The following is a 12530-nucleotide window of genomic DNA, read 5'->3' as shown; positions in this document are numbered from 1 at the left end:
TTGACAGGTACCTCAGTTTGCAATATCTGGCGTACGATGTTATGTTTTGCACAGTTCGTTGGTGAGGTGCCCGCGATGTCCTTCAACTGAGCTGTCTCCGCCTATGTTGCTTTCTCAATTTCCTTCCGTACTTCCTCCAGCCTCTTCTTTTCTTCCATTGGGTCGGGGTATAGTTTTGCTTGTTTCCGTGTGATCTCCAGCACCTCCTCTTCGTCCATTCTGACGATGATCAGATTCACTCTAGACTTCGAGCACTTGGCATCTTCATGATCGCCAGGTCCGCACCATCTGCATAGTAATTTTGATGTGTTTTTTGTTGTACAATCCCGGGCAAAGTGGCCCCACAAATTACATGCTCAGCATTGCACGATCAGTCGTCCAAGTCGTCCATTCGCATCGTACTGAATTCGACTTTAGTCGCCATTGTTATTGTTATTGTTTGCATTGTTGTTGTTTTGCCCTCTGCTATTATTTCTGTACCCACCCAAAGTGGCACCATCAATGTTTGTGTTTCAATTCCCTCCTGATGTGGAAGTTGCCTATGTCAAGAGCACTTGTTGAGGTCCTTTGGTTTTCATATTGAAGGCACATTCTCTTGTGGAATGTCCCATGATCTGGCAGATGTTGCAGAACTGGTGCTTTGGACAGGACCTTTTGGTGTGACCTTCTGTCTTACACTCTGTACACCATAGCTCGCTGCCCTTTGTTTCTTTCTACATGTTCTTAAATTCCTTCGTCATACAAATCATGTCCTTCTGGAGGGCTTGGACCTTCTTGCTACTGCTTTCATCATCACTGCTATCTTCTGCTGGAGATGTGTTATCATCTAAATTCGACAAGCTACTTTTCTTCTTCTTTCTCGTCTTCTACTCGCTTTCCAGGTTCATTGCCCGATTGTACGCTTTAGTGTATGACGATGGCGGCACGATCTTCATCTTTGTTTGCAGCTTCGGGTGAAAGCCTTCAATGAACCATCTTTTTTGTAGCCCATCAGTCGGCTTATGCTCCATTTTATCGATCAAGTCCTTCAGCTTCCTGGCGTAAACTCAAACTGTTTCATTCTTCCCTTGTTTTGTATTGTATATCTCCACTAGAATTTCGTTGTCGTCGCAGAGTAGTTGAAATTTCGCAGTAAACTCTTTCTTAAGGTTGTCCCAAGTGGTTAAATTTTGGAGATCTACATTGGTGAACCAATCGATTGCAACACCTCGTAGGGTTGCCGAAAATTGTCGGACCCATTCATTTGTATTGGTTATGCCATTTGCCCTCCAAATGGTTTCACATGTTTTACAATGTCCGATTGGATCGGCCGTACCATCGTCATCAAACTTCGGTAACTTTTCCTTTGGTCCTGCCATCACTATTGGGTGTTGTGCACAAGTGTTGTTCGGTCCTGCAACATTGGCGTTGTTCACTCCCACACCGTGGCTTTGTACTCCCACACCAGCAGTCTGCACTTCCACACCGGCGGTCTGCTCTCCCACACCAGCGGTCTCAACAGCTGCGAACCTTGGTGAAGAAGGATCTTCTGAAGTTGTCCCCTACGGAAGTGTATCCCGGACGAAGAGTTCACTCCACGCTTATGCTCCCTCGGCACTCTGAGCCGTGTGAGTCAATTCTCTTCCCTCTGGATTCTCTTCCCTCGGCGAATACAAATTCAAAAACTCCTCCCTTGCTTTTTCCACCAACTCCACCCGCTATCAAGTCTCCTCTAACAATTCCTCCGCACTTCTGTGTCCGTCGGCAATCTTCTAAAACCTCCTTCTGCATTCGACTTGTTGTGCCAAAATTAAATTTTCTTGCGCAGTATTGATTCCATCTTTTCCCTTGACCTTATTTCAATCCTTGTTAAGCTGATTTGGCATTAATTTTCATTCCTCCCACCTTCCAGGTTCATGGGGCAACGGCACCAAATGTTTACCGCATAGATTAAATGATTAATGCACATAGACAATGAACAAGAATAGCAACAGCAGTACTTCCTTTATCATTCGCATATGCCAAGAGATTACATACAGAGCATAAGATGCTTTACAATGATCCCAGACGGGGCATAAATACTTTCTGCCAAACCTTCCCGAAGGGGTCCATCGGCTACAAAACAATCCTAATCTACGCGTTGGCTACAAAATCTTTACCAACAACATAAACTCGTCGGCTACACAGTTTCTACCTAAGACACAAATCTGGGGCCTTGTCTCACAGACTTGGCCAAGTCTGCTATAGAAAAATAGATCTAGTCAGTTTTTCAATGAGTCCAAGTCCAAGCCAAAAAGAAAAGATTGCCAAGTTTTGACCATGTCTGACCCTCAACACTATGGTCGAACATGAATGCATTTTGGAGGGTTTTTAGTTTGGTAGGTGTAGGGGAGCATAGTTTATGTATTTTTGTCTTCAACTAAGTTCCTTTGTCTTGTCCACTATGGATAGCTCAGAAATTTAAATTGAAGAAGTTAGAAAGAAAGTGTTTGAAAGGTAATCAAACAATGTGCTGGCAAACAGAAACTGGAATCATAACATATTAACATTAGCATGCTAGGGTGATCTATTAATTCCTCTTATTTCTTACTACAAGAAATTGTCTGAGTCAAACAACTACATATATACATAGATGTACATATGTATAATATGGAACAGATGAAGAAAGCTACAGCAATTCTTCTTGTGTGTTAATTAAAGGTTTAACTTCAAAATAAGTCTTGCACGAAAACTTGCCTAGTTATGATTTCCAAGCTCAAATAGTTTCTTCTTTCGAGATAATGTCTTTAGAATTAAGTTCTAAAGTAGACTTGTCCTAAACTATTTCTTACTTTGACAAGTAGGTAGCTATTAGTTTATGGTAAACTATAGCCACTAAAGAAATTGAAACTAAATGCTGTAAGCTACTAAACAGTTATGATCCATCTCATCATATCTCTCCTATCAAGGATATGTACAGACTGACTTTTGTAAATATGCAACAAGCTACTCACATGCCTTCGTTCCAATCATTTTATACCATGTAACAGTTCTGATCAATTGGATTCTTTACTGCTTTGTTAAGTCATGAAGAACAAATCAATTCACAACTGCAAAAATTTCATTAGCGTTATTGGTTGAGTTTATTCTTATTAGTATTGAAGGAGCTCTTTCTTGATGAACATGTTATGCTTTTGTTGACAACACTTCTCATCTTATTCAAGATATACTATGGTATTCAAATCAAATTATCTCATCACAAAACTATATTTTAAATATTTTGTCAGCCTTCAATGAATTTTTAAATTTGCTTGTAACAATGTTTAACCTTATTTTTTCTGAAGACTTCTCCAATTGTACAGATGTTGAACTCAATAGAAATTATTCCATTTTAATTTTGCAAGGAGGTTTTCCTTGGTTGAATTTTGTTTATGAAATTGCTTGACAAATTGTTATCATAAACTTGAGAACAATATTGAAACATATACATTCTTAAATCTCATATATATCTTTAAGATGCCTTGGAGTTATATGGTAATTATTTTTCCTGATAAGAAAATTGCAGGTATACTGCCCACAACTCTATTGAGTATGGAGCTCCAAGAAATACTGATCATCCTGAACTAAGACAACCCAAAGCGTACGAAATTTGGCAGAATGTTTCACAGGAACTCAAGCCAGGATCAAAAGTGACAATTTTGACCACTGGTCCTCTAACAAACATAGCGAATTTACTCTCTTCTGACACAAATTCAGGTTCCAAGATTGAGGTCTGTGTCCCTTTCCATAGTAAGACAAAGAGTAATTTTTATTACCAATCTGTACAACATATCTCAAAGGGGTAATTTCATTCTACTTTCACAAGTGAAAATCTGAAATGTCATATTCTCATTGATCTTTTACTCCCTCTTGTTTGGTTTTTCAACTAACAGCAAGCCACTTTACATGAATGAAAGAAACAAGAAGAAAATGATTGTGTCTGTGGTGCTATCTAGTGGTTTATTATATAAATGCTAAGTTGCCGGTACAGATGCAGGTTCGAGATTTGGGTTTGAAATTCGTCCAATTTTTTGCGGGGTGAGTTCGGATTCATTTTGGGTTCATCCATACAAGACATGTTTTTAAAAAATATGTATGCAACAACAAATAAGTTCATACATTACTATGCTAATAGTAAAGCAACACAGCAAAATATACCACCATATCTATGTTTCAGTTCAATAGGATATTGATTGCATCATTTAGCCATACATACAACATGATACACTTGCTTGGTCACATGCATGGAACATATTTCCAAATCAAGGGGACAGTTTGAGAATGAACGGAATTTTCAAAAGATAAGTGCAGTTCTCTGAATTTTCATTTTGTATTGGTTAGAGGATTTGTAACCAGGCTAGATCAAAAGTTGAGATTCAGATTTTAAGCCCTCGATTCAAAGATATCAAATCTTTGTCAAAGAAACTCTTCTATAATCTTCAATTTGGATGTCACCTATTGTCAATTTAGATTTCCTCTATAAGCAAGTGTTCATTTTCATTCACAAATGCATAAATGACATATAGACCATCTTTTTGGTCTTTTTAGTGGTCACTTTAGGGTTGGGAGGATAGAATAGACCAAATTAGGCAAAAAAAAAACACTTAAAAAGTCTTAAAAAATGTTTTCAGACCAAATTCAACACACATTTGGCTGTTGGGCAGCAAATTCGTAGCTCTGCAAGAGAATTTGGGAAGAATTTGACAAAAACCAGACTTTGTACAGAATCGAAGCAGACTTTGAGCCTTGCTGGAGAGAATATGGTACCTTATTATAAATGACATGTAATGGGATGTATGAATCTTTAATAAAATATTTTAAAATGAATGACCAATCTCATAAGCTAGCTATTTTTTGCCATTGTAGCACAGTACTTAGTAATCTTATACATTTTCAAATGATGCTTGTAGATATAACTGATTTATCTGTGTTTCTATATTGAACACTTTTTAAGATTAGTTGATAGAACTTTGATCGTGGTACTTGATCAATTTGGATGGAGGTCATGATTTTTCCACCCAATATCAAAATCTCAAGCATAATAGCTTTTGTGAAGTCAAACATTTAATGCTTTGAAAAATTCCAACGATGATGAAGAAAGGATTACAATTTAATAGAAATCCAATATCCAAGAGATAAAACGAGCTTGGACTATTTTTTTGCCACTTCTTATTCTTCAGATGCTCGTGTCATTTCTACTAACTTTTCACTGAAAATGTGTGTCTTTATATTGTTATTTTTTTAATTGAAAATTATTATCATACATCACATCTATATGTCTTGTCTGGCATGCTTGTTATCAGTTCATCTGTACCATGAGTTTTGGCACTTCATAGTTAGAAATGTTGAATGATAGAGAATAAGTTGTATTTAATTTGTTTGTTTTGACCTCTTATTGAGCCAGGATTCCTAAATGTGTAAATTTTATGAATAGTAACATTTGCCTAGATTTCTTGCTCCTATATCTCGATTGTGTTTGTTTCTCTGCATCAATGTTTTAGGTTACACTTTGCGATCCATTATCAGAATTTGATTTGCCTATATATTTTTCTTTTTGAATTATTTTTGCAAGAAGTACATATCTCCTAACTTGCTCCAGGTGTGAGTATCACAAGTACCATCAGAAATAGGTTTCCTGATAAGATGCGTCTCTTGACTGCCTCCTGGTCCTTAATTTCTCTGTTTTAAACTATTCGGGGATGTTTATGGCAGAGCATGGGTGCAATTTTTGAAGAGTTAGAAACTAGGAATAAAAATGCAATGAAATTTTATCATTATCCACAGTAGACCATCTACAACCTAGGGATGAGAAAATTGCATGTACAATCTGAGGCTTGAGCCATAATGTTTGCAAATCAACTACTTTCAAATTCAGAGTTTGTCATCTTCCTAAGTGAGAGGAGCATACTCAATGAACCTAAACGTATTATCGAGCTGTTAGGAGTTAACTGTAGAAAAATAAAGTATAATACGGTATCTATCCTTGTCACAAAATTGGTCAATGAATATTTCAATCTTACTAGCAACCAGGACAGTAGAGCATCTATCACATGTCCCTCATCTTGATTTCCTGATTGTAAACAGCATAACATAGGCAAGGATAATGTTCTTTGTGTGTCCATTTGCTTGTCTGAAAATTAGACCTTGTGCTAAAAAATGGCTCTTGGTGTTAGTGTAGTTTTTTATTTTTCCTATTTTGCTAGGTTTTTCCTACACTTTTAATAATCTCGCTTAGGTTAATAAAGCATGTCTTATTAGGTGAATGGTTGTGAGGTGTCACCTTCCTACATGTGAGCATCCATTAGCTATCTTGGGAAGATACTTTACTATCTTTAGTTCGATAGATGGTTGCTCCTCATTGGTTGGTGTTGCCACCTCCTCTCTCTTCCTAGCCTATATAAGCATGCTACCTAGCTTGTATTTGCATCTCTTGTTTTTGCATCCTCTTAATGCTATTTTGCTTCCAGCATTTGCATTACTCTCTTGGAGACTAACTCTATGATGCTATTTTGATTTTGTATCATTTGCATTCATAGTTTAGATATTTACTCTTTGCACTAGTTTTCTGGGTTATTAATCTTTTCAGATTCTAACATGGTATCAGAGCTTTTCTATGTGCAAGAGTAGATTTTAGTTTCCTTATTTGAGATATTCGGGGGGGGGGGGGCAAATAATTTGTATTGTAGTTTTTTGAAAAACGAAGTATGCTCTTCTCTTGCATCCTTGGATGATCTTGAGAATCAGAAAAGTTTTGACAAAAACGGTTGTCCTCTGGGGTTTCAATCTCAAATCTGACAACCAACTTGCATATTTAGAGTTTTCAATCAGTTTTGCAGGTTCCAACATGCCATTGATGGACTTAGGAAGCTGATCCAGCATTTGCATGTCATATTTTGGTTGCTGGGGTCATTTTTTGATTTTTGGAGCCATTTTTTACTGTTAAAGGCGTCTGATTTACACTATAGCAACATCTTCTGTACATCAACAAGAAAAACCCTTTCTGGGTTTTGTTCGCAGCCCCGAAAAACCATCTGGGTATCTTTTAGATTTTGCATGCAAGCTGTATATTTTGCAAAATCGAGCATGCAAAGCTACAACCATACCCCTCTCCGTTGGCAGTCGCAGATTTGAACGCAGTTTTCAAATGTCTCATTCTTGCTCATACGGACTCCGATTTTGATGATTCTTGTTATGAACTTGGCTATTTTTTTGTGCTCTATCCATTAGTGGAGTTGTTTTTTTGATTTTCATGCACAAATTCTTCAGAAATTGCAGATTCTTAGTCGTGACTGTGCACAGTTCTCGTTTTGGAAACTTCGGAGGATCATAACTTTCTCATACGACCTCGTATCGAGGCGATTTTTTTTTGAAAGTGCATGATTTTTTGAGTAGATCGCAGTAGTGCTATTTGTTTCCTTGATTATTGCGCCCAAGTTTCACTTTTAGCATATGCTCTTCATGAGGAGGCCCTATTGGTTTTTTCGCCGTAACTTGAGCATACGGACATATTTTTTCGATCTGAAAAATGCATCGGAAAGCTGATTTTGAGACGGAGATGATGGTACAGGTGTTTTTGATTTTTGTTGTAGTCTGGTTGCCTATTTTGGTAGTCAGAGCTAGATGTTCTATTTTGCCTTCTGGGAGCCATATCTCGCTCATTCGGACTCTTTTCTGGGCTCACCAGATATCGTTGGAAAGCTGGTTCTATGAGTTATTCAGTTGCAGAGGTCTTTTATCCAGATTCTACTCCAGGTTCTTTCTCCTTCGAGTTTTGCACTTTCGCACTCTGGTGGATTACTTGGATTCTACAGGTCCTGGAATCTCTTCTTCTGTTCTTTTGGCTCACTCTTCTTTCTGAATTCTAAGCATTGTATGCTTCTATTCTGTTGCATTCCTTTTTTTGTAAACGCACTGAGATAAAGTGTCTGCTTTTGCATATCTGGGATCTTGTACACCTTGTGTTTGTTTGTACTCGCACTATTTTATAAAGTGTCATGGGGGGGATAGTTGTTTGCCACTTATAGGCCCTCTTTCTCTAATTCCTCATGCAGTGTGTCGGTGACACCACCCTTTATCCTGTGCTTGTACTTCTATTGCACTATTGGTGTTCCTGATTCTTCTTCTTGCAGATGTTTTTGGCATTGCATTTCAGTGTTCCTGTCACCCCTCTCCCTGTTCAACATTATGGGGGGGTTCTGTAATGACCCTTCTTATAAAGGCTACTGAAACCCTCAAACTGAACTTAGGAATTTTGTCAAACACTTGGCGTGTAACAGTAACAATATTCAGAATATGGTAATTTCAGATTTGATACTTTCAGAATATAATCACAGAATTACAATATATATAAAGCCAATTACAATGCAATAAATTCTGAAATTATTTTATTACCAATTCTGGACTGATTATTACAATGACTGTATGACAGCAAATTTACCCAAAAATTGACATATATTTCAGAATGCAAGAACCTGGTTTGAAGAACTATGGAAGAACACCACATTTTGCTGCAGATCGTTGATGAAGACCTCCAACCGCACCCCCAAACTGTCCTTAATTTGCTGCTGCTGCCCAAACTAGGAGGGTCGTACCAAGCCGTACCTGTACGGCTGCTGAAATAAAATAATATTAGGGTTTTGGGACCCCCAAAATGCAAGAAAAATGGGCGCCTAGGGTTAGGTAGTAACCCTATAAAACCATAAAAAATAACTCCAAGGGGTTGAGGAGATATGAGCAATTATGTGGTTCCGAACCCTGCTTTGCCAATTCTGAAAATGCACTTATTCTGTCTTCAAACTCTTGTCAAATGCTTCTCCAATGATAGGGCAAATCTGAAATCCTTATTCCAACCAAAAACAAACCCTAACAACGAATTCTCAATACGCTCCAATGAGATGGCTGAATACCAACTCCAATTATGCAACAATTCAGGTGATATTTCACACCCTCAAAGTCGCCAATCCAAGGGAGTGATTCGTTCCCAAAGATCGAATAATTTGCAGATCCAAAGTCCGCAAATGTCTTCACAATGAAGAAGTAGAAGAGTTCTCCAATCCAAGCATGTCCAAATGAGAGGCCCAGCCCTCTATTTATTCACTTTTCTAAGAAGTTGCTAGAACTTCTAGAAACATCCTTTATAATTTCTCATTATAATGCACTTTTTTATAATAAAGTAATTTTATAAAATAAAAAGTGCAACTCAAATTAAAATTATAACATGTGGACCCCAATATCACATAATGATAAAATATAACCTCTTAACACTTCTTCAAGAGCAAGATGTGACTATCTGATCTGCAGAATTGACTCTCTTTCCACACCATTTGCCTACGAGAGTCTGGAATAGGCAAATCCATGATCAATGCCATGTCGAACTAAAGAGGGGACATTACAGGTTCACTTGTTGTTCTATGCTTCTTTGGTTGATGGTTCGTGCCTTCTATTTCCATGGAGGTTCTACAGATCAACATTTTCATAGAGTTTGCAGCTTCATGCTTCAAAGATGCTTCATGCTCTTTTTTGTTCCTCTCTTTGGGACATTTCCTAGATTGGAGGCTTAGTTTCCTTCATCTAGTTCTTTTTCTTGTATTGGGTACCTGATCAGGCCTTGTTGCCGGGACCCATTTTCTTGCTTTCATAGCTTTGCTAGGTTAGCATCCACCTAAGCTTTGCTTATGGGGGGGTGTTAGTGTAGTTTTTTATTTTTCCTATTTTGCTAGGTTTTTCCTACACTTTTAATAATCTCGCTTAGGTTAATAAAGCATGTCTTATTAGGTGAATGGTTGTGAGGTGTCACCTTCCTACATGTGAGCATCCATTAGCTATCTTGGGAAGATACTTTGCTATCTTTAGTTCGATAGATGGTTGCTCCTCATTGGTTGGTGTTGCCACCTCCTCTCTCTTCCTAGCCTATATAAGCATGCTACCTGACTTGTATTTGCATCTCTTGTTTTTGCATCCTCTTAATGCTATTTTGCTTCCAGCATTTGCATTACTCTCTTGGAGACTAACACTATGATGCTATTTTGATTTTGTATCATTTGCATTCATAGTTTAGATATTTACTCTTTGCACTAGTTTTCTGGGTTATTAATCTTTTCAGATTCTAACACTTGGTAGCTGCCCATTGTAGGCAATAGTGATAGCGATAACTTGTGCAAGGCATTTTAAAGCCAGTAATTTTGCTGTTTCATCTAGCAAATAGGTTTTTGAAGATTTTAATAGTGATAATCTTTTAAGTCTATACCATGATTCATTGTGATAGCCATAAACATGATAATGTATTCCAACAGTTTTAAGTTTGTACTGATGGTGTATTTGTTTTTACAAAAAATTGTGAAAAGCAAAATCTAAAGACTCACATGGATGAAAATTTTCTAAAATTTAATAGCAAAATTATGTTTGCCTCTGCCAATACCATCGTTTGTTCTGATAAATTTCCCTTTGTTTTTCTATTCTTCTAATTTTGCAGCATGTCTACATTGTTGGTGGCAATATTGACAAATGCAACAAGTCGTCAAATGGAAATGTCTTCACCATGCCCTCAAACAAAAATGCAGAATTCAATGTGTTTCTTGACCCAATGGCAGCAAAGAAGGTTATAGCAACAAAGCTCAATATAACCCTAATTCCTCTATCTGTCCAACGCAAGGCTTCATTTTCGCAAATTCTACAAGAACTAAAGATGCACAAGGAGACACCAGAAATGATGTTTGTGCACCGCCTTCTCTCAGATATGGACCATCTACATCACACACATCATGAATACAAGCACTTGGTATGTGTAAGTTTTTGGATTATCTGATAGTGATAATTGCATTGCAATTCATAGTTTTAATATAGCAATTCCAGGGTTGTTTCATCATTTCGCTTAATTTTAGTGTGCACTCCAAGATTATTGTTTATTTACAAGGCACTCCATTGAACGTACTTCGCAATGAAGATTTCTGCGTAAGAGCCTTATTGAAGGGACTTCCAAAAGTTGCTTAAAGAACTGGTGTACAGGATGCTGTAGATTCATCTGTACACCAGTTATTTGAGCCACTTCAGTGAGTTATTCTGCCAAAGGTTTTCTAGGCAGCTCGTCTAAAAGAAACTTTGAAATGTTTTTTTTTTCGATTTCTTCACAACTCATCAACATTGGCATTTTTCTGAGACATTAGATTTCTACAGTTTATTATGATCATTCGCTGTGCTTCTGGATTCAATTACATAGAATTTATTTGCATCAACATTATCACACTCAAGATCATAGTGTAATCGAAAACTTTGATGCAGATAAATAGTATGCAGTTGATCCAGAAGCAGAGCTCAATAATCATTGATGCAAATTAAATATATACAATTGAATCAAGAAGCACGATGCAGTAACCAGTTTTTTTAATCATTCATGAACATGAGAATCTAAGCTAAATTGAGTCTTATCGCTTCATTTTTGCAGGACATGTTTTTGGGAGATGTGGTGGGTGCTGCAATCATGACAGGGGCAGAAGCAAGCATAAAGACGACACAAGTGCCTGTCAAGGTGGTGGCAACAGGTGATGTGGCAACTGATGGATGGACAGTCCTTGACTATGACAAGGGTAATCCCATCCATGTCGTGGAAGACATTGATTTGGACACTTACTTCCGACATTTTGCAAATGTGTTGAATGACGAAGCCCAATCTGCTGTAATTGCTAGTTACTCTGCTCAAAAACGGTTATGGAGCACGCCTCCTAGTTCTACTTCACCTACCTCAAGGTCTCTCAAAGAGCAGAAACTATAATGCCTTAACAACTGCCTCCAATAAACCTGTAGGTGTATTAAAGGCAGTACTGCCCTCATAGTTTCTGTTCTTGCAGCATTCATTTCATATTCATTGAATGAAAAATATGTAAAAAAAAAAAATTGAAATCAATTTAATTTATTAAGTAAAAAGAAACCTTGCCCTCCCTGGGTTTGTAAATATTTTGGAATATTTTTCAACAACTTTCATTAATTCAATTGTAATTTGAATTTATAATCTGCATGTATTAATAAAATGGTTACATTGACAGCTATGTTGTCAATACAATGGCTCATATTTATTGAAAGCAAGCAATATTTTGAATTTTTTTCGCACTTTTTATGATAGTAATCTGAACGTTTTGTTGAAAGAACAACCATTCACCACCACCACAAAAGAATAAAAATATAAATAATATTCTTTTGAAATGTAAGTCTACAAGAAACAAAGCTGAAGAAACAGTTTATATTTTTAATTCATCATTCATCAACTAATAAAACGTATTATTGCAAGAGATGCAAAATGTCATAGTTCTTGCCAAATGCATAATGGTTGAGATCTATTAGATTTCCACAATCCCTACTAATGCATAATGGTTGTAGAGTTGTGATAGAACCGAAAAATATATGTGAATGTGTTGAACAATGATGCACTACTTTTTTCTATTTTTGCATGTAAAATATTTGGCAAACAAATAGTAGACAAATATAGAAAAAGAAATTGAGTTTTATTTAAATTTGTTCCATAATAATATTTAGGTATTTAT

At 36.9% G+C, this 12530-nt stretch overlaps 1 protein-coding gene across 2 annotated transcripts in view; it reads left to right on the top strand.

The window, feature by feature from the left end:
- NSH3 (inosine-uridine preferring nucleoside hydrolase family protein) overlaps nt 1-11944 on the top strand; it is a 238367-nt gene extending 226423 nt beyond the window's left edge. For both annotated transcript variants that reach the window (XM_089815550.1, XM_089815551.1), the window contains 3 exons: nt 3524-3728; nt 10469-10774; nt 11438-11944. In XM_089815550.1, coding sequence (XP_089671676.1) covers nt 3524-3728; nt 10469-10774; nt 11438-11764 — 838 coding nt within the window. In that variant the 3' untranslated portion in view covers nt 11765-11944. The remainder of the gene's footprint in view (nt 1-3523; nt 3729-10468; nt 10775-11437) is intronic.
- Nucleotides 11945-12530: the final 586 nt, after the last annotated feature.

Source organism: Cupressus sempervirens, chromosome 2 (assembly GCF_028749045.1).
Source record: "Cupressus sempervirens isolate cs-2001-9-10 chromosome 2, ASM2874904v1, whole genome shotgun sequence".
Classification (NCBI taxonomy): domain Eukaryota; kingdom Viridiplantae; phylum Streptophyta; class Pinopsida; order Cupressales; family Cupressaceae; genus Cupressus; species Cupressus sempervirens.
Note: the sequence above shows the minus strand (reverse complement) of the source record. Positions and strands in the feature narration are given on the sequence as shown.